At 39.0% G+C, this 22,317-nt stretch overlaps 2 protein-coding genes and 1 long non-coding RNA gene across 4 annotated transcripts in view; 2 read left to right on the forward strand and 1 right to left on the reverse strand.

Moving 5' to 3' along the window:
- The first annotated feature begins 577 nt into the window (after positions 1-577).
- Positions 578-1,198, forward strand: LOC110674792. Its single transcript, XM_021839130.1, has 2 exons — positions 578-669; positions 745-1,198. The coding sequence occupies exons 1-2, from the start codon at positions 658-660 to the stop codon at positions 1,129-1,131; spliced, it is 399 nt and encodes a 132-aa protein (XP_021694822.1). The 5' UTR covers positions 578-657; the 3' UTR covers positions 1,132-1,198.
- Positions 1,199-1,223: 25 nt separating this feature from the next.
- LOC110674793 lies at positions 1,224-2,018 on the forward strand. Its single transcript, XR_002499200.1, has 2 exons — positions 1,224-1,496; positions 1,558-2,018. It is a non-coding gene; the product is annotated as an uncharacterized LOC110674793 (long non-coding RNA).
- A 14,204-nt stretch (positions 2,019-16,222) lies between these two features.
- Positions 16,223-22,317, reverse strand: part of LOC5567107 (tetraspanin-13) — a 33,967-nt gene continuing 27,872 nt past the window's right edge. Inside the window, exons 4-6 of one of the 2 annotated variants that reach the window (XR_002499201.1) lie at positions 19,428-19,556; positions 18,878-19,123; positions 17,711-17,976 (exon numbers count right to left, since the gene is read on the reverse strand). Coding sequence is in view for 1 of the 2 variants with exons in the window: in XM_001651435.2 (XP_001651485.1) it covers positions 17,878-17,976; positions 19,428-19,556 (228 nt within the window). In the remaining variant the exon portion in view is untranslated. Of the gene's footprint in view, positions 17,977-18,877; positions 19,124-19,427; positions 19,557-22,317 lie in introns of both variants that reach the window. The other variant, XM_001651435.2, reaches the window with a different exon arrangement.

The following is a 22,317-nucleotide window of genomic DNA, read 5'->3' on the forward strand; positions in this document are numbered from 1 at the left end:
TTACAGTTAATGCTGCCCTGATACTACAGCCCGTGGTACCGCCACTAGAAAATTCAGTCCGAACAATAGGGTAGATGCATTAATCTTCGCCCCCTCCCTAGTTTTCGCCCCCCTGATAGAACATTAGCTTATTTTGGATTGTAATAAAATAAAACTATTATCTTTTGTAACTGATATAAAAGATTAAAATAAAGTATACTTAGTTTTTAAAAGCCACTAATTAAATCAATCTTCTAAACCGCCAAACAATCGAAAATAAAAAGGTTGTTAAAAAGGTACGCGATTTTTTCCGTTCAACGAAAAAAGCCTCAATTATACAAGAGAGGGAAAACATATTCAGTTAATTATTTCAACTCTAAATACTGAATAGTTATAATGAGACATACATCAGAAAGAGACAAAAATGGATTTTTTCAACTTTTCTAACAATTTTAATCTGTTTTAAACTACTTGTATAGGGTGGCGAAAACTAAAGCAGGTTTTGAAACGATTATAATCTTCGCCCCTGGCGAAACTTCATGTAGCGTTCGTTCACTGTTGCGTGCTTCAATTTTCGCCCCCTCTTCGAGAAACTGTCAAAAACCAAAACAAACTCAATGATTTTGAAACTGTTTAAGGAGATTGCAGTGCAAATTACTTTATTAACTGTGAAAACCAATGGATATCAAAGTAAGTGTTCGCAATCACTCATTTCGTGTGGTCTGTATGTTCTCATCTGTGTGTTTTACCGGTTGCTAATTTCAGAGACCGAAAAAATATGGTGAAAACTATACTTCAGCGGTGCTCTCTACCGCTATTGCGAAGGTTCGCGGCAAAGAGATGAGCATCAAGAAGGATGCAAAGCATTTCGGAATTCCCCGTTCTACGATTCGCTCCCGTCTGTTGCTGAAGAATCAGGATCAAATTCGTGGTGGTCCAGACACAGCTTTACTACCAGAAGAGGAAAAGGAAATAGAGGAGTGGATTTTCGATATGCAGAACCGAGGATATCCAATCACGAAAAATTGGCTACTGGACAGCGTGAAGGAATATCTGGATGCCAATAACCGCGAGAACCGAGAACAACTGCTATTCGGACTCCAGAGTTTGAGATCAGCGCTACCGCAAAAGTGTCTTCATCGAATACAGTGATACCTCCATGAGTCGATGTTCCATTACTCGATATCGACTCATGGAACCATACTAAAAACAAAATTTCATGGTTACTATGATGGTCCCTAAAAGCAGCTTTCCAAAGGATTGCTGTTCCATGACTCGATATTTCCATGAGTCGATGGTCCCTTCAATATCGACTCATGGAGGTTTCACTGTATCATAACGTGGTTCCACAAAATCGAAGCCTATTAAACAACGCAGAATCTTCTTCACATTCTGGAAGATCCCAATCGGATCATAAATGGTGACGAGACATCGTTCCAGCTGAATCCAAAAAGCAAAACCGTTTTTGCACTACAGCAAAGTAAACATCACCACCATGTTTTCCTTCTTTGCTTCCGGTGAGACCATTCCGCTAACCATAATTGCTTGCGTGAATCTTTGACGGTAAAATCTATCAAGAACGGTTTCAGATCATCAGGACTATTCCCATGGAATCACAGCGCAATTAATTTCGAAATGTGTTTAAATGAACCAGCAGTAGCTTCGGACTCCATGCTTGAAACACCAAAGTGCAAGATCCAACCGATTTGGAGAAGGAACTCCAGGCAGCCAAACAAACAATCAAGAGATGTGCGGAATTCATTGGAAGCGACAAAATTAAAAAAAATCAAAAGTGATTTCGTCTATTTGGAGAACGATGAAGATCAGATTCTTCAGCACATTTACACAGAACTACACTCGAACTACCCAGAAATTGTTGATTCGGTCACTGAACCAAATAACGAAGCCAAAATGCTCTGTAGTTTTGATTACGGGTCGACAGCTGAATTAAGACTTGTGTCCAATGAAGTCAAAGGTGATTTAAACATAATCAGGCATTGCAGAATTCGCTTTCATTTGAGTATGAAGCACAATCAAAGCAAGCAAAGAAAAACATCCCATCTGTTGCGGTCCACGATCGCCATTGTATCGCAAGGTGTAACAAGTCTGATAAATGGAAGCAGCGAGCAAGAGCCCCAAAGAGAGAGCGATGGTAAAATCCATTTTTCTCGCTTGTTTACCGTTGGGGATAGGTGTTTTTCTTTACTGGCACGATAAACAATCCACGAACTTCAAATAGCAATAATGTTCCCCAGGCTTGGAGCATGTTTAGAGGGGGTTTATCATGCCCCCCCCCCAATCTGACCAAAGTTGTAGCAGTATACGATAAACAGTCTCTCATAATGTGCAGCATGTTATGATAGTTACAGAGAGCGATACGTGAGAAATTCTCTCAATATTCTCAGGATTCAATCCCTGAACATAATGACATATGAAGCAGCTCTCATTGTTGTCCCGGGTTCGAATGAAGCTGCTACATCGTCCAGTTTCCATCATGATTCGCCAGCAGACGAGACTCATCCAGCGGAACTAAATAGTAAGAATGAGAATACTACAATAATCGAACCAATCCCAGGAAGTTCTCTGAAACGATTGAAGGATTTTTTGAATGTACCACCCACGCCAAAACGTACAGTTAAGCGGGAATATAAATCATATAAATCGATACCATGTACTGACGTCGGATGAGTTTATCGAAGAGTTCAAACAGAGAGTAGACGAGAAAAATCATTTGGAGGCTGAGAAACTGAAACGAAGATCCGATAGAAGTGAAACAATAAAATTTTTCTTTGAAATTAATTGCATATTATTCTATTGATTATTGAAAAGGGAAATATCGGGATTGATTCCGATATAAAACCACATTTTAAAAGGACGTAACTGGATTTGTAAGCAACACATCTCTACGAAACTGAGCATTGCATTCGACTCCTCCCAAACAATGCAATCTTACTGTCGGAAAGAGGATGATTCCCCACCAATTCTGAGAGTGCTTTCCACCGCATAGGTGGACTTGAATACGGTTCAAAGCAAGCGACGTTAAGGCTAAGTAGCCCGTCATTCGTTTTGGCAACAATGATGCCTTTTCAGCTTGCCTTTCAAAGTGATATAACTAAGTCTTGATAGTTTATATCGACTTGAAAAAGTATCACTGTACGCGCTAACATGTATAAAGTATTCTGATACTTTTTCAGCTGTGCCAGTTCAAAACCAACTGGTTTTCTTTGATTCAAAATCGTGAGATGAATCAGCAACAATCATCAACGACGCGTACAAATTTCAATGACGGCCTACTTCGCCTTAAAAGTTGTTGCTAAAAAGGCAGTTAAAAAAATATTGCTTTATTATCATTAAAAGCAGTTACGCCCTTTTGAAACATTATAGCGTAGGATATTTCCATGTTGGCAAATGTCTCGACCTTTCAGGAATAAAAACATCGGCTTCCTCGGAATAATAACATATTTCAGACAATTCGCATGCATTCCACAACGTTCTTCTAATAGGTAATTACTTTGCATTTTTAATAAGAATACAGAGAAAAGAGGCAGACAAAATGCCAGTGGGGATGAAAACTCAGAAAGAGAACAATAACTTGATTAAACTATCGGAAACCTTTACATGGGTGGGGCGAAGATTGACTTTGGGGGGTCGAAAATTGAAGCACACTATCATTCCAAATATTATACTTTTTTATAAGGTAAAACTGTATTTTTGATAATTTTGCAGCTTGTTCATCGTAAAACAATGAATGAATGGTTGAGTAAACCCAATAAAATTATTTGATATTTGTTAAGAGAGTCAAATATTTTTTATCCTTGCGATTATATTGTTTAGGGGGGCGAAATCTAGTGCTTCTACCCTACAAGTTTCTTCCCGCCCCCTGTGTGACTTACTTCGCCGGGCACTTATTTTCACTATGGAAAACCTTCGTACTTCTTCACTGAAGGATGTCATACCAATCACACGCCTTGAAGTCCTATAATTCACGAAATTTTCTCAACCACTGCGTAAAATTGAGAATGTGAACAAAGTCCAATCCGTCGTACTGAAAAAAAGCTTGTGCGCATCAATGTGTACGCGATGCTCAGAGTAAAATACAGTTCCTTTGATTGTGTTGTTTTCGCTGCACTGTGGGCAATTGTTCGGAATTGTGTTTATATGTTTGAGCTCAATTTTGATGGCGAACAATGAATTTTAATGGAAATTAAGGGGTCTATTTTGTAAATCGAGCGAATTCATGTGACTCGTCTGTTGTCATTGTCGATCAAAGTAAGCATGCATATTTCCGATGTCATCCGTCGACTCTCATAGTAATCCAGTCACATAGAGTGACAACTGTCGATAAACTCGAGTGACAGAGCCGAGTCGAGCAAAAATTTTGGTCGACAGTGACTCCAGTCGAGTCGTTTTTGGTCGACTCGAGTTATAAAATAGGGCCCTAATATATTTCACCATGCTGAAGGAATGGAGGAAGATGCCCGTAGATCTATATATTCCAGTAAAACAATTTTTAATAGCGTTGATATGTTGCATTTTAACCACTCACTATATCACAGTGAGCCGTAAGTTGTGAGACGAATCAGGAAACTGATTGCGACAGAAATGAAAACTATACGACGAATTGAGAATACGGCAAGATGCAATTTCATTGCATTATTTCCAAAAGAACGATCAAGATTTATCCTAATTTTATTGTACAATGCGAAAGCCGTTATTATTTGAAACGTGATTAAATTATCACATTTATTCGATTTAGGGCCCTATTTTATAACTCGAGTCGACCAAAAACGACTCGACTGGAGTCACTGTCGACCAAAATTTTTGCTCGACTCGGCTCTGTCACTCGAGTTTATCGACAGTTGTCACTCTATGTGACTGGATTACTATGAGAGTCGACGGATGACATCGGAAATATGCATGCTTACTTTGATCGACAATGACAACAGACGAGTCACATGAATTCGCTCGATTTACAAAATAGACCCCTTAGTACATTGTGCCACAAAAACAGTATTTTTCATCCAGAAATTCACATAACTTTTACCGTTAGGTCGTAAAAATAATCGGCTTCACTTATAAATTTTCCATTACACCAAGCAAAAATAAGAGATTAGCTAAATGTACACTGATCCACCGTAAATTTGCACGCATCATTAGGATTCCACTTCCGAGGCTTATCGCCTCCTTCGAGTGACGTGATTGTTTGTATTCAAACGTAGCAAACGCGACACAGCCCAATATTAGTTGCAAAACAGTCGTGAGATTAATGTTGTTTCCTTATGAGCTGTCATCGTTCGGAAGTATTCTTTCTCGTCAGATCTAGCCGCTAATTATAACATTTTTTTTTCTTGAATCCTTTACTTTGTTTGCACAATTGTAGAAGTACAAGTCATTCCCAGTTTCAAGAATATTAGAAACGGTGTTATTCCTGACATAAAGGTTCTATCGTAGAAGAAATAAACCGGACTAATTCGCTCCCAATACGACAATTCGTCCGATGGGGTGTGCTGCTGTCGTCATGATGATGATTGACGAGAGCAATGTCAAACTCATTCATGGTTTCAAAACATTCGGAACAAAATATTTATTTTCACCGCTTACTTCACTTATGTATGAAATTGAATGAGATCCAATGGTAGAGAATTCATTTATCTACCCAATGGTATTTTTAGGGGCAGCGGAGAATGTCCCGAAGCGTATTTTATTCAAGCGCAAAAATCGCTCAGGCGAAAGTTCCAATGAAACTAACCTCACATATCCTGGTTATGGTTTTGTGCCACAAAAACAGTATTTTTCATCCAGAAATTCACATAACTTTTACCGTTAGGTCGTAAAAATAATCGGCTTCACTTATAAATTTTCCATTACACCAAGCAAAAATAAGAGATTAGCTAAATGTACACTGATCCACCGTAAATTTGCACGCATCATTAGGATTCCACTTCCGAGGCTTATCGCCTCCTTCGAGTGACGTGATTGTTTGTATTCAAACGTAGCAAACGCGACACAGCCCAATATTAGTTGCAAAACAGTCGTGAGATTAATGTTGTTTCCTTATGAGCTGTCATCGTTCGGAAGTATTCTTTCTCGTCAGATCTAGCCGCTAATTATAACATTTTTTTTTCTTGAATCCTTTACTTTGTTTGCACAATTGTAGAAGTACAAGTCATTCCCAGTTTCAAGAATATTAGAAACGGTGTTATTCCTGACATAAAGGTTCTATCGTAGAAGAAATAAACCGGACTAATTCGCTCCCAATACGACAATTCGTCCGATGGGGTGTGCTGCTGTCGTCATGATGATGATTGACGAGAGCAATGTCAAACTCATTCATGGTTTCAAAACATTCGGAACAAAATATTTATTTTCACCGCTTACTTCACTTATGTATGAAATTGAATGAGATCCAATGGTAGAGAATTCATTTATCTACCCAATAGTATTTTTAGGGGCAGCGGAGAATGTCCCGAAGCGTATTTTATTCAAGCGCAAAAATCGCTCAGGCGAAAGTTCCAATGAAACTAACCTCACATATCCTGGTTATGGTTTTGTGCCACAAAAACAGTATTTTTCATCCAGAAATTCACATAACTTTTACCGTTAGGTCGTAAAAATAATCGGCTTCACTTATAAATTTTCCATTACACCAAGCAAAAATAAGAGATTAGCTAAATGTACACTGATCCACCGTAAATTTGCACGCATCATTAGGATTCCACTTCCGAGGCTTATCGCCTCCTTCGAGTGACGTGATTGTTTGTATTCAAACGTAGCAAACGCGACACAGCCCAATATTAGTTGCAAAACAGTCGTGAGATTAATGTTGTTTCCTTATGAGCTGTCATCGTTCGGAAGTATTCTTTCTCGTCAGATCTAGCCGCTAATTATAACATTTTTTTTTCTTGAATCCTTTACTTTGTTTGCACAATTGTAGAAGTACAAGTCATTCCCAGTTTCAAGAATATTAGAAACGGTGTTATTCCTGACATAAAGGTTCTATCGTAGAAGAAATAAACCGGACTAATTCGCTCCCAATACGACAATTCGTCCGATGGGGTGTGCTGCTGTCGTCATGATGATGATTGACGAGAGCAATGTCAAACTCATTCATGGTTTCAAAACATTCGGAACAAAATATTTATTTTCACCGCTTACTTCACTTATGTATGAAATTGAATGAGATCCAATGGTAGAGAATTCATTTATCTACCCAATGGTATTTTTAGGGGCAGCGGAGAATGTCCCGAAGCGTATTTTATTCAAGCGCAAAAATCGCTCAGGCGAAAGTTCCAATGAAACTAACCTCACATATCCTGGTTTTCCAACCTCAAACTAGTGCTCCTACCAGCCGGATCTCAATTTTTATGAAAGTAGTGCAATAATACAAAAAACAAACGTATGTAGAACATAGAGAATGGATATTCCTACCTTTTCCGCCTTACTGTTTCACTGTGAACCGTCGGAAAATAAAATATTTTTCCGCACAGCGGCATATGATGGATGCGTGAGAAATCAAATCTCTCATCATCTGACTAGTTGCGCTACCAAATTGAGGCACTCCGGTCGATGAAACCTGGTAAGCATGCATCTTACTTTCTTACAAAAGTAAGAGAGCAGATATGTGCACTGGTCGAAAAATCATATAAGATTACCTTTGTTTGGTAGTACCAAAGTATAGATGGCTAACAGTATGTTGCGTTTTGCGATTGGAAGCGTATACATGGTACCACTTCTAGTAGGTGCGACACCCGATCCATCAATACTTTGCTGGTACCCAAGTTATACAGATCATCATTCTTTGTTCTTTTATTTCAATTGACATTAAATTGTACATGTGCAAGGGACAAGACGTCTTGATTTCATCTTTGGTTTTATTATATGATGGAAAAATATAACTGCACCGTTTCTGTCAAATAAAACAATTTCAAATAAAACAATTCTTACGCCATTTCAAATAAAACAATTCTTACGTAATCGAAAAAACCTCCTGAATAGGATTATTCTTCTCCCTTGTGCTGACCAACTTTGCATGCAAAACGCACATCAATTGCATCAAAGCCTGAGCGATAATGGCTCAATCACAGACAAACAGACGTCACACTCTCATCATTGTCCATCGACCACCTTTTTAACGGTCGATTCAAAAATATGGTAGGTGGCCAATCCACCACCCGCAGCGCTCGCATCGTTTTTGTTCGCGTTTGACGTTTGCACACTACCGCCATCTGTTGGCCCGTCGGCCAAATACAATAATTTTAGCATTGGGCACACATGTCCTCGTGACTATGATTTTGATCGAGATTTGTTCTAAGTGTTACGTCTGTTTGTCTGTGGCTCAATGTTATTCAACATCTTAGAGGACAGCGGAACAATTTAGCGCCTTATAGCTTCGTGCTCCGATAGCCTGCCGCGGGGGTATGACCTGTCCGAATGGATCCCAGATGGGCCAAGTGTGTTTTGCATTCCTTATCAGCCGACGACGATGACGACTGTAAATTGTTGATAGAGGGGCATCTTACTACAATCAAACCTCCATGAGTCGATATTTTAAGGGACCATCGACTCATGGAAACATGGAACATAAATGCTTTGGAAAGCTAATTGGAGGAACAATCATAGTAACCATGAAATTTTGTTTTAACCCTCTAATACCCAAATTTTTATTATCAATCTAAATATTATTTTGCATTATCTTAAATTGTTTTAATGCATTTTGGGCAATTATTTATTTTTTTTTGCAAATTTTTGAATTTTGGTTTTCGTAAGACGTATTTTTTTTTTTCATTTAATACGTTAAAGTTCTCTTCGCTGTTGGCTAAGTGATTGGCTAAATGGCCAACTGGGATGATGGTTACATGCCATAATCCCTAGAGTTTCCTTGTGAGCGTGGTGGTAAGGTTTTGATGTAAGTGGAACATTCATTCACATGATGCCAAGACTTATGTCCAACCCTTACTCACTAGACACACATTAGGATCTTAGGATCTCTTTTTTCTTAGCTTCTTTAGTAAAAGTTTTGTAAAAACTAGTTTAACGGCATAAATATTGAAAAGTTTGCAAAAAGTGACGAAAAGACCTACATTTTTTCATGTATTTCTAAAGATTTTGATATGTTACAAAGATTTCCTTTAAAAAAGTTCTAATACAAATTATGCACAATCTTGTTAGCTACCAAATTGTCATTGACAGCAACATTGTATACTTTGTAGTTTCGTTGCAATATCATGTTGAAAGTTGTGCCCCAAACAGCCAAATTATCATTAAAATATTTGCTGCATTTTATAAAAAATGGTTTATTAACTCCAGAAAAAAGAAAATGGATGGCTGTTTCTACTATTTGATAGAAAACATGTTTGTCTATGAGACAATGAATAAAAAAAGGCTTATAATAATGTGATGTGATGTGATGGGATGTATCAACTATTAATTGTGATTTTATGGCTTTCTCAGTCTAGGGAAATCAAAACGTAAAGTTTGAGGGCAAAACAAAACTTTCCGTTTTGATTTCCCTAGACTAAGAAAGCCATAAAATCACAGTTAAAATCCTTCCAGTCGAGTATCCTAGATCAACTATTAATATTCAGCTATGGATTAGACAAGAAGCTTGATTATAGTATACAGCATCAGCGTGAGGTCAGGAATGGCATTTAGAGTGCGCATCGAGTGATAGAAACAGACGTTGAAACGAGCGCAGGCTTTATTTTAGCATGTTTATTATCATGTCTGTGGCGTAGTTTACAAACAAAATAGAGCTATTGTATTTACACCGAAATCACTTTATGCGTTATGCGACTTATTAAGTGATCGAAACTGCTCCTAAAATTTTTAAAAGCACAAATCTTTTAATTTCTCGTAGAAAAATATATCATTCATGAATAGGAGGAGATCGTTCACATACGTCGTCACAAAAATCATTCAGTCTTCTTTAACTTGACCAACTTCAATTCATGTAGATTTACACATACGCATACATCTTTTCGCAATCTATACCGTTACGTTGAGACTAGCCTTTTACAAAGAATAGGGCCTTGAGTCGATCCACTTTAACGTTGGATCCGTATTTCGTTTCGAAAAAACAACTTATTTCGTATCGCCTTTCTGCCTTTTGGTAATTCCGGTCGAGTTTTTGTCAAGCGTACCTGTCGTATAGCTTCCAGCAATCGATTTCGATCTGACCGTAGTACAAACTCCACACAGTTGTCCGGGTCATCAGTCGATTCGGTCTTGACTAGGAGACGACCTCCACTCGATACTTCTTCGAAATTCCTGCATCGTTCAACATTGATCCCGGGGTTTCTCGTAATTAGTCTGTACGCGTCCTGTTGAATTCCTTTCACAACGATACCAAGTTGATGCAAGTGAAACACACTCCTCTCTTCTTGTCAAGCTTTGTAAGTTTCGGTTTCGTGTAGCGCCATTTGCACTGGAATTTGGCAGCGACCACTTCACGTCTTGAATGATTTTGGTTATGATTACGTCAGCAGTGAGGTTGATTACGAATGCCAGTTTTCATTCTCATTTTGCAGCGTTTGGTAGGGCAATGAGAGTGCAAGTCAGTCCAAAGCCGAGGGCAGGGATAGGAAAAGGCCGTAATAGTCTATGCGGACCGCTTGAACACCATTGGAAAGGATAGGAAGGGTTGGGGTAGGGTATAGAGAATTGTAGAAGACTTGACACAGTAATGCGATTAATACTGCAAAATGGAAAAGTGCTGGAAACAATTTGATTTGAGTTTAGACGTTTAATTTGACTTATTAAAATACCAAATAGATAATCATATAATGATTGAATATTACTATTGAGTACGCAATTCAATTGATGGTGACAACTTAACAAACTTCTTCTGTTTTTATCATGTACAGATTTGCTCTTGATGATAATACTTCGCTGATCAGAATTATTCTATTTTGAGCATGCTCATGCATTATATTAGTAATGATCATAATCATGCAACAAATAAGAAGGTGAGAAAGAGAGAATATCGGAACAGTGATTAGTAATGAGTTAATTATGTAGTTTTGTTAGAATTATAAACAATTAAACAGTAGTAATAAATAGCTTACAAAATGATTTTGCAGCATAGCTGAGCCTTTCGGATCGTAAGACCGATGTATAAAAATAATTTGTTTCGAAATTGTCCGCGTGGTCTTCTAGTGACCCTATTAGATATGAATCAGTCATAGACATACATACCGAATGCTCGCCATGACCCTATGACCAACAGTTGTATATGTATAGACTTAGCCAGGCCCATGGCACGGGACGACTTCTAGCGTAGTCAACATCTTCATGTGTTTACCCATTTTCGGGTAAATTGAATCGAGAGTGCAATCAGGATGCGAAGTTTTGTTCAATGTTTATGATCCGTAATCGAGCAAGTGTCGTAATAAAATAACTGATTGCTTGCTTGGAGGATTGCAGGATGCCTTTCAATGTTTTCTCTCCTTCCAAAACCATCGAAATGTTGAATGTGCTTCAACTTTTTGGTACATTATTAGCTAATTTAACAATATAAAAAATTGGTAGTCAAACCATAATAAACAATTAAACAAAACAATGGTCTTTATGTTCACAATTCTTACAACTGACAGTGGGCGATATTCACTTATCGCCCGGGACATCCTGGCTACGAAGAACACTGTGTATCGATATATGGTTGTCAGGGGCCTGGACTTAGCTGATGTGGTTTTTCTAACCACACTTAAAACAAATCACCGACGTCGGTAATTTATTTACTGAAATCTCAACAACTGAACATTCTGTAAACGAAAAAAGTACCGACTGGTCGGTAAACTGTGAACACTTCGGAAAATTTTAAGTCCATTTACCGATCTATACGGTAATCTAGGTTTTCCACCTTCGTTCGCCATCAAAAATAAAACAGAAAAACATTAACCATTTCTCGATTACTTTTTCAAATCGACGTAAGTAACTTTCATTCGGTTTTAAGAAAGGTAATTAAGAAGAATCACAACCTTTCTTCTAAAACTGTTTTAAAATGAATCCCTTTTTCAACTTTTTTTACCGTGTACATCGGTTAAATGTTGCATGCAATCAGCTCGCGTTAAAACACTAGGTAGTTCCTATCATTTTGCACAAAAAATGAGCAAGAGCATGATTGACCGCCCGCAGATGCTACTCCGTTATTGCAAGAACAGCTGTACTTACACAGGGAACCAACAGATGCTATTCGGGATCAGTAGCAGTGCTGGGAATGGTAATAGTAGTAGGCTTGAATTGGGTCCTAAATTTTTTAATGAAACCTTGTTTTTGTTCAATAACACGAAAGAGCATCTTACTGCAACTACTATAGCAATTTTTCCCGCTCAAATAACGGCTATATCATGTTTAAACTTTAATTTAAAAATTGGGTCCATAAATGAACCTTGACACTTAAGATCATGTTTGACGTTCGCTTAGTCGACAAAAACACTACAGGGGTTTTAGTTTTAACACTGGGGTTGTTCCTACCTGACATTTCGGAAGGGACACGGAAAACAAAATACACCCAAAATTTGAGTTTAAGCCAAGGGGTGTGACAAAATCTAAAAAAATGTTTTTTTGGGTTCAAACCAACGGAAAACATTAGAAAATTGAGTAAATATGTGTTATTGGCCTAAACTTAAGCGTTCGGCACTAAAATTGGGACATGGTTTTAGGACCCTATTTCGCGAAAATCACGTGGCTTTCCCAGTACAGTAGTTGAAAAACGTGAATCTCATTAAGTAGCCTATGTTGGGTGCATGAATTTCCTAAATCGTTAGTGTCATTGAAGGCTCTAAATGCGGGAAATAGAACATTTTTCTACAGTAATTTTGGGTTGCCCTTAGCAACGGGTGTTTTGCAATTTTCAAGGCTCTTTGCCTACAGCAGTGATAGGCGTGAGTTTCACTGGCTTCGCTGACTGCGATTGGCTTTGTTTGGCTACTGTAGAACGAATTTCAGATTTTTTCTCAACCCTGATCAGTAGCATCCTCAATGTGTTAGTACTGAGGCTTCAATTATTATAATAAACAAGAACGGCGCCGGCTGCGTCCGAATACAGGTCAATCTAGGGATGGGAGGGAAATGTTGACGTGTTACTTGCTTTATGGAAGAAGAGGAGTCCTCTGCACTTCCACAAGTAAACACTGGGAGTTTGGATATGGGGGAGACATTCGTTTTGGTAAACGATGAATATGTAATTTGAAATGAATGCGCCTAACCGGATTCGCGATATTACTCGATAAACGCATTGAACGCCGAACAAATGTTCGTCACTCGTCTCCATAGGAGCAAGCGACAAGATCAAAGGATCAAACACTACTTACGCGTTCCGCGATACTATTCCACCATGCTACGCGAGCGGCGCGCAACACGATTAAAAATAAATTGTATGACGCGTAAGAAATCTCAGACCGTCATTGAAGGGTGTACGGAATCAAATTGCGACACACACACAAATATTTGGCAAAATTCGCACGTTCAACATCTTCAAACATTCACGGAGTGAAACACAACATATTATGAATGTTTTTCCTTGCTTGTTTTATTCAATTTCAATTCCATATCCAAATGCACGAACTTTCCTCTTCACACTACTCATAAGGTCCTGTACAACACTTGGACCAACTTTTTTTTTTGCGTGGCAGCCCAGTTTTCCTTCAAATCTTCCTCCGATTTTATTTCCGTTGGATGTAGACGCTTTTGGAGGCATTCCTTTAGGTATACCTGCCCATTGACCATTCCAGTTGTCAGGGATGGGGTGCTCCGCTATCCACACGCTATCCATAATATACTTTTTGGCAAACTTTGACATCTTCTGCTTTCTAACGTCCTCAGGGACATCGAATGAACAGTGACAAACTAGATCCCCGGAAGCTGCTGGAAGTCATCATCCATAACGAGGCAATGTGATTTTTCTGGGTGTAGAGCTTCCGTGCACGTTGTCACCTACCGTATTCTGCCGTTCATCTCGATTAGGCGAAATTCACCGTAATCTCAACAGCTGAAGCTTCGGTGAAAAATCACCGAACAATCTGTAAAATCTTTGAACGAAATCATAAAGAAAAAGAAGAAAATGGTTCAGAACGGGTATCGAACTCCCGACCTACCGATCAGGAAGCAGGCTTGCTACCGCTAAACCAGCTTTCATTGGTTGTTAGTGGTGTGCAAAAACTGAAACGTAAGGAAGCTCATGCCTGCCAGAGCGACTGTCACATGATTTCACAGAAGTTCGGTGAAAATAATGCTGTTAGGGTTTTGTTCTTCTTCGTCGTAAGCGCTTCCATTCGTCGTATCAAACTTTAAATGTTCCACTACGGCGGATATTCAAACTTACCTGCAACATAGATTCATTATCCAAGTGTAATTTTGTGAAAGCTGTTATGGTTTGTACACTTGTACACCAAAAATGTAATAAAACTACTGTATTTCGGTAAATAACTTCAGTTCAATTATCCACTTTTTCACCGAAATCGCATGGACGAACACGATTTGAGAGAAATGCTTAGCGATCGACTGAGCCACACCACTTTCCAACACAAGTTTCTTCCTGCTCCCGTGGGTGACTTACTTCGCCGGGCACTTATTTTCACTATGGAAAACATTCGTACTTCTTCACTGAAGGATTTCATTCCAATCACACGCCGTAAAACTTCAATAAATCACCAAATTTTACGAAATTTCCTCAACCGCCGCGTATAATTGAGAATGTAAACAAAGTTTAAGGACATATAGGAAGGAATCCCTGTCATGGCAGTGAAAATGGCTTCCTCACATATACAAACACATTTCTGGAAGTCCACATTATTTCTCAAAATATTTCACTTACCTACACTAAGTTCACTCCCAAATTGCTAACGAGACATCAGAACACTATTACCTTACGATTTCCGTAGTTGTAACAGTAGCAGCTGGTGGAAATTTCATGAACCGTGCTAATTTTCAACACGGACGTTTAACTTTGCTACAATTGTTTACACTTATCCGCCTGCGAACGAAGAACACTTTTCGCCTCATTTTAGCACTTTCACTAAACATAGAACCTCCTACACAGTTTACTTTCACTACTTGTTAATTAAAGAACAATTACTGGTGGATTTCTGATGAAAACAACTTAAAATTTCACCAAACCGTGCTAAAAACAATCACTTGATCACAGCATTTCGCTTTTTTTATTTTTCTAATTTTACGCCGGCTGCTCGCTTGCAGGGCTGTCAGATACGTTGATGGTTACGTACAACATCAAGCAATCTTATTTAGTCGAAGGGGAAAAGACTCAAATTGAAGTAGCGATTACTGGCAACAACGTCTTATCAATTATAGTTTCACTATTACCAACAAATAGGAGAATATTTTTTGTGTACCATTACTTTTATATAGTTATTAGTGGATTCAAAGGAGTTTCACCTTAATCCGTCGTACTGAGAAAAAAAGCTTGTGCGCATCAATGTGTGCGCGACGCTCGATGTACAAATACGGTTTCTTTGATTGTGTTGTTTTCGCTGAACTGTGAGCAAATGCCATAATTGTACGGTCAAAAGGAATTGTGTTCATATGTTTGGGCTGAATTTTGATAACGAACAATGAATTTTAAAGGAAATTAGTATATTCCATCATGCTGAAGGAATGGAGGGAGATGCCAGTAGATCTATATATTCTAGTAAAACATTTCATTATAGCGTTGATATGTTGTGTTTTAACCATTCAATACACACAGTGAGCCGTAAGTTGTGAGACGAATCTGGAAACTGATTGCGACGGAGTTGAAAACGATACGACGGACTGAGAATACGGTAAGATGCATTTTCTTTGCATTATTTCCAAAAAGAGATCAAGATTTATCAAAATGTTATTGTACAATGCTAAAGCCGTTTTGAGAAAGAATTGTTTGGCATTGGTTTGTGTCAGCATCATTCACTGCAATACTGGGAAAATTGCAGTTCTCACTGATCAATGCTTAATACGATGGATACTAGCACACCACCCTACCGAACTGTTCGTTGGTATTTCACAAGGTTACAGTAAAATTGTTTGTTTCACGCATTTTTTCCGGTATAATAATAGATTTCACGGATTTTCTCCGGTAAAATAGTTGATTTCACGGATTTTGTCGGTAAAATAGTAGATTTCACTGGAAAATTTGTATTTTTGTTATTTACAGTTCAATTTTGGTGATTTATTTCACAGGATACTGCGATTTATTTTAAGTGTGCAAGAAGTTCTCAAATTTTCTAGAAGAAGACAACAAACTGCAAGAACATTTGTCACATCACAATTTCTATATAATTCGATAATTCTTCTACTACACTTCATAGCCTACTCCATTACAAGTTTACATGGTTCATTTTAGAAGTTTAATTACAGCTGCATGCAAGAATATTCCTGCCGGAATATTTTTTTTTTTTTTTGTAATTTCTAACCTCAATTGGTGAATTCCATTGAAAATAAAGCTCCGTGAAACGATTCCAATTATATGACTTTACGGCGCGTCAAGCCATGGAGCCTGGCGCGGTGGAACAATTCTACAATTTTGCTCAAGCTCACGATTGTCAGTGCCAATATCAAAAGTTGTGTGGTCGCCATTAGAGAACGCATCGTCGCCAGAGCATGGCAACGTGGCAAAACTGGACGTTCATCATAGTTTTATCTGTAGATTAAGATTAACTGGAGCGCTTACACTTATCTATTTATTTTTTTTGTTATTTTTATGTGCATCACTTTTAAATTGTAAATATATAAATGTCTTTGATCGTTTCGGAACAATAGTGCAGTAATAAATAGTGATGCGTTTTGGTGACTATTCCCGAAAAATCAAACTCCAAAAATTAATTTATTTTTTTATATTTTGGTAAACTGAAATTTAATTGTTTGAGTTTTTGAAAATTTTGCTTGAGGACTTGCAAAGAACACTTTGTTACCAGAGCTTTGAAAAGGTCTATTTAATCCAAAATATTTACGAAAGAAGACTGAAGGTTAGATCTAACGGGAATAGTCTAGTAATCGAAAGCCTTACAATGAAGAAAGGGCTTCCGGCAAAACGGAAACCAAAATCAAGTTCTCTACATACACAGTAAGCATTTCAAGTTGTTTTGTTTGAGCAAAATAAATTCGGTTTAAAGCTGTTTTTGCATGTTCTATTGTATTTATCACAAGAAACTTTCAACGAAACGGTACTAGTACTAGGTTTGAGAAAAGTTGTTTCAGTTACGTATACTACATTTAGAAGATACAAGGATATACCGATTTTGGTTCAAGATTTCCGAGTGTTGCCAAAAAAGCAGCGCCATCTATTTGTGAGCAGTTCGGATGCGAGCATTTCACAAACAGAAGGCGACACTGTTAGCATACTCAAAGGAGATTTCTGAGGCGAGATGAAAATCCTGTTCGAAGCTTATCACATTTTTTTTTAACCCAGAATGAATAGATCTGCACACAATTAACTGACCCAGAGTTAAAAGTAAAATAAAAAATGACCTACTTAACCCTACTTAAAATCAAAAGATGACAAGCTGTTTTCGACGCGGAAAAAAATCACCGTGACTTTAAACAAAATCCACACATTCACACTTTTTTGTTCCTGTTTTTAAATTCGCCCTGTTTCCCCTGTCAGTCTAGAGTTGAAAAACTTAAGCGAAAAATAAATGAACTAATTACAATTAGAGCACAACCGCTGTCTTTCGTGTCTTTCGATTCCTCTTCGATTCTTTGATAATCCTAGCCTAGGAGCCACATGAGATTGAGTATTGTAGTATTCCTGTTCGACAGTGTTCACGTGTAGTATTCGATATTTGGGATTCTAGGCGAGCAGGATCTACCGATTACAGCCAAAATTGATCAATTGTGGATATTCCCTGAATTGAATTCCCTAGTGCGCTATTTCTCGGCCCTTTGATGCTCCTACTCCTCCTGACGGAACTAGTAGACGTAGTTACTCTGAGGGAAAATAGCCCGAGCTGGCAGATGGTCCGGATCCTGCTGGTTGCGATAGCGACGCGTCAGGAAGACTGCAATAATCTGCAGGGGGTTCGGATTGTTTCGAAAGGGGGGTTGGTAATGTAGGATAAGAAAGAAACAGACGTTAGAGGATAACGATATTTGAATCGCGATTCTTAAAACTAACAACCATGCGCAAAACAATAAACCAGTAAATGGAAATGAGGACGTCTAGCACTTCAGAAATGTGGCGCCATCTATTTGTGAGGCTAGTAAATGTGGAGTGCAGTGGCGAATGATAACAGAGACATTAGGCATGACTAGGTCAACATGGCCAGCACAGGTTGCGAAATCGAAGTCAACTCAAAACGAATCGAAATCGAATTAAAATTGAATTGGAATCGAACCAAAATCGAAATCGAATCAAACTCAAATCAAAATCGAATTGAAATAGAATCGTATGCTGTGAAATCATGGACTAAATCTCGCGGAACATTACTAAAGGACCTATGTACAAATGAGAGATTCTCTCCTCTCTCGTTCTCTTTCGATTATAACAGTGGAATACTAAAGATTTTGGGAAGTTTTTCACTATAGATCGAAAGTCAATTTCCTTGACTAGCGTTTCATACAAAAACGCAAAAGAAGAGGTTAATGTGACTCAGTTATTAATGAAAGAGAAAGTAAACAAAGAGAGCCTCTCAATGTTAGATAGGTCCTTTAGTAATGTTCCGCGAGAAATATGTCATGCCTGACGTAACGTTTTCTTGGTATAATGGTATTTTGGAAAGAAATAGTGTTTTGACCTTTAGGGTCTTCAAAAAAGCATTACATTTAACATAAATTTGCAACTCGCAAAACAATAAAGAGTGTATACGACATCGACAGAGAACAATAGCAACAACACACCACTCAGCACGAGAAAGGAGTAGAGCAAGAAGAGCAACAAGGGGACAGTGGTTAACGACTGATAGACGCCTACCAATCACGGGACTCGGAATTTTCCACAGGAAACTCAGCAATCAGCGATCGTCTGAGAAGAATCAAAAGGCTGCATTTCTCAAAAAAAAACAGTACGAAAAAACTTGGGAACAAATTAGATAAACCAAAACAGACAAATTCCTTAGAGCTCCGTTACAGGATCGTCCCAATCTTAGAGGAAAGCGCTCGGATTGCCCCGGGGGTCTTTCTGGTTGCGGTAGCGCACGGTCAGCCAGACACCGATAAACTGCAAAATCGTTCGAGGACAAAGTGTTCACGCAACGGAAAATCGACGAAGAACAAAAAAATTGCCGTATTGTAGTATTAGTGTAACCAATCCATGCCAGCATGAAACGAGATGATGTATCGGAAAAATTATATAACAAAAAAAAAACTATGATCGGAACTAACAAGAACAGATAATGCAATCAAAATGTGAGTAAACTCCTCGAAATGTTAAGACCACTACCGCAAAGTAGTGAGGACGTGGCCGGAACAAATTGAAACGGAACAATAGAATCGAATGAGAGATCTGCGATCTTGATACGTACCTCGGTGAAGCTGAAGAACAGTCCGATTCCACCGGATAAACGGAACGCGTAGTCAATGGTGCTCTCGAGTTTGGGCATGCACGGCGAACAGGAACAGGATTCCGGAGATCCTTCCGGGCAGCATTTGGCCTACGTAAGAAAAGGAAAGGAATGAGAGAAGGATCGTTATAATCTAACTTATGAGAAAGTGTGGAGAGCTTCGAATCTATCACAAAAGGCCGAAAGGACAGATGGTCGAAAGACAAAAGGACGAAACGACAAAAGGTCAAAGAATAAAAAAGAAGGGACAAAAGGTCGAAAATATTTTTTTAAGGGAAGGAAAAATTTCCCACCAAGAAATTATTTTCGACCTTTTGTCTATAAACTTCATTCTAAAAGCTTGGAAAGCTTCATGCAAGAATCTTGGAAAGCTTCATCCTTGAATCTTGGAAAACTTCATCCTTGAAGCTTGGAAAGTTTCATCCAAGAAGCTTGAAAAGCTTCTTCCAAGAATCTTGAAAAGCTTCATCCAAGAAGTTTGGAAAGCTTCATCCCAGAAGCTTGGAACGCTTCATCCCAGAAGCTTTCCAAGCTTCTGGAAGGGAAAGAAGAGAGAAAGCTTCCAAGCTTTTGAAAGGAAGCTTTCTATGATTCTGAAAGATAGTTTTCTATGCTTCAGAAAGGAAGCTCCAGAGAGAGAACTTTTCAAGCTCCAGAGAGGGAACTTTTCAAGCTCATGAGAGGAAGCTTTCCAAGTTCCTGAGAGGAAGCTATCAAAACTTCTGAGAGGAGGCTTTCCAAGCTTCTGAAAGGAAGCTTTCCAAACTTCTGAGAGGAAGCTTTCCAAGCTTCTGAGTGGAAGCTTTCCAAGCTTCTGAGAGAAAGCTGTCCAAGCTTCTGAGAGAAAGCTGTCCAAGCTTCTGAGAGGAAGCTTTCCAAGCTTCTGAGAGGAAGCTTTCCAAGCTTCTGAAAGGAGGTTTTCCAAGCTTCTGGGAGTAAGCTTTCCAAGCTTCTGAGAGAAAGTTGTCCAAACTTCAGAGAGGAGGCTTTCCAAGCTTCTGAAAGGAAGCTTTCAGAGCTTTTGAGAGGAAGTTTTCCAAGCTTCTGAGAGGAAGTTATCCAAACTTCTGAGAGGAAGCTTTTCAAACTTCTGAGAGGAAGCTTTTCAAGCTTTTGAAAGGAAGCTTTTCAAGCTTCTGCGAGGAAGCTTTCCAAGCTTCTGAGAGGAAGCTTTCTAAGCTTCTGAGAGGAGGCTTTCTAACCTTCTGAGAGAAAGCTATCCAAGCTTCTGAGAGAAAGCTGTCAGAGCTTCTGAGAGAAAGCTGTCCAAACTTCTGAGAGGAAGCTGTCCAAACTTCTGAGAGGAAGCTTTCCAAGCTTCTGAAAGGAGGCTTTCCAAGCTTCTGGGAGTAAGCTTTCCAAGCTTCTGAGAGAAAGTTGTCCAAACTTCAGAGAGGAGGCTTTCCAAGCTTCTGAAAGGAAGCATTCCAAACTTCTGAGAGGAAGCTTTCCAAGCTTCTGAGTGGAAGCTTTCCAAGCTTCTGAGAGAAAGCTGTCCAAGCTTCTGAGAGAAAGCTGTCAGAGCTTCTGAGAGAAAGCTGTCCAAACTTCTGAGAGGAAGCTGTCCAAACTTCTGAGAGGAAGCTTTCCAAGCTTCTGAAAGGAGGCTTTCCAAGCTTCTGAGAGAAAGTTGTCCAAACTTCAGAGAGGAGGCTTTCCAAGCTTCTGAAAGGAACCTTTCAGAGCTTTTGAGAGGAAGTTTTCCAAGCTTCTGAGAGGAAGTTATCCAAACTTCTGAGAGGAAGCTTTTCAAACTTCTGAGAGGAAGCTTTTCAAGCTTTTGAAAGGAAGCTTTTCAAGCTTCTGCGAGGAAGCTTTCCAAGCTTCTGAGAGGAAGCTTTCTAAGCTTCTGAGAGGAGGCTTTCTAACCTTCTGAGAGAAAGCTATCCAAGCTACTGAGAGAAAGCTGTCAGAGCTTCTGAGAGAAAGCTGTCCAAACTTCTGAGAGGAAGCTGTCCAAACTTCTGAGAGGAAGCTTTCCAAGCTTCTGAAAGGAGGCTTTCCAAGCTTCTGGGAGTAAGCTTTCCAAGCTTCTGAGAGAAAGTTGTCCAAACTTCAGAGAGGAGGCTTTCCAAGCTTCTGATAGGAAGCTTTCAGAGCTTTTGAGAGGAAGTTTTCCAAGCTTCTGAGAGGAAGTTATCCAAACTTCTGAGAGGAAGCTTTTCAAACTTCTGAGAGGAAGCTTTTCAAGCTTTTGAAAGGAAGCTTTTCAAGCTTCTGCGAGGAAGCTTTCCAAGCTTCTGAGAGGAAGCTTTCTAAGCTTCTGAGAGGAGGCTTTCTAACCTTCTGAGAGAAAGCTATCCAAGCTTCTGAGAGAAAGCTGTCAGAGCTTCTGAGAGAAAGCTGTCCAAACTTCTGAGAGGAAGCTGTCCAAACTTCTGAGAGGAAGCTTTCCAAGCTTCTGAAAGGAGGCTTTCCAAGCTTCTGAAAGGAAGCATTCCAAACTTCTGAGAGGAAGCTTTCCAAGCTTCTGAGTGGAAGCTTTCCAAGCTTCTAAGAGGAGGCTTTCTAAGCTTCTGAGAGAAAGCTATCCAAGCTTCTGAGAGAAAGCTGTCAGAGCTTCTGAGAGAAAGCTGTCCAAACTTCTGAGAGGAAGCTGTCCAAACTTCTGAGAGGAAGCTTTCCAAGCTTCTGAAAGGAGGCTTTCCAAGCTTCTGGGAGTAAGCTTTCCAAGCTTCTGAGAGAAAGTTGTCCAAACTTCAGAGAGGAGGCTTTCCAAGCTTCTGAAAGGAACCTTTCAGAGCTTTTGAGAGGAAGTTTTCCAAGCTTCTGAGAGGAAGTTATCCAAACTTCTGAGAGGAAGCTTTTCAAACTTCTGAGAGGAAGCTTCTCAAGCTTTTGAAAGGAAGCT

The sequence above is a fragment of the Aedes aegypti genome, chromosome 1, assembly GCF_002204515.2.
Source record: "Aedes aegypti strain LVP_AGWG chromosome 1, AaegL5.0 Primary Assembly, whole genome shotgun sequence".
In the NCBI taxonomy this organism is placed as follows: domain Eukaryota; kingdom Metazoa; phylum Arthropoda; class Insecta; order Diptera; family Culicidae; genus Aedes; species Aedes aegypti.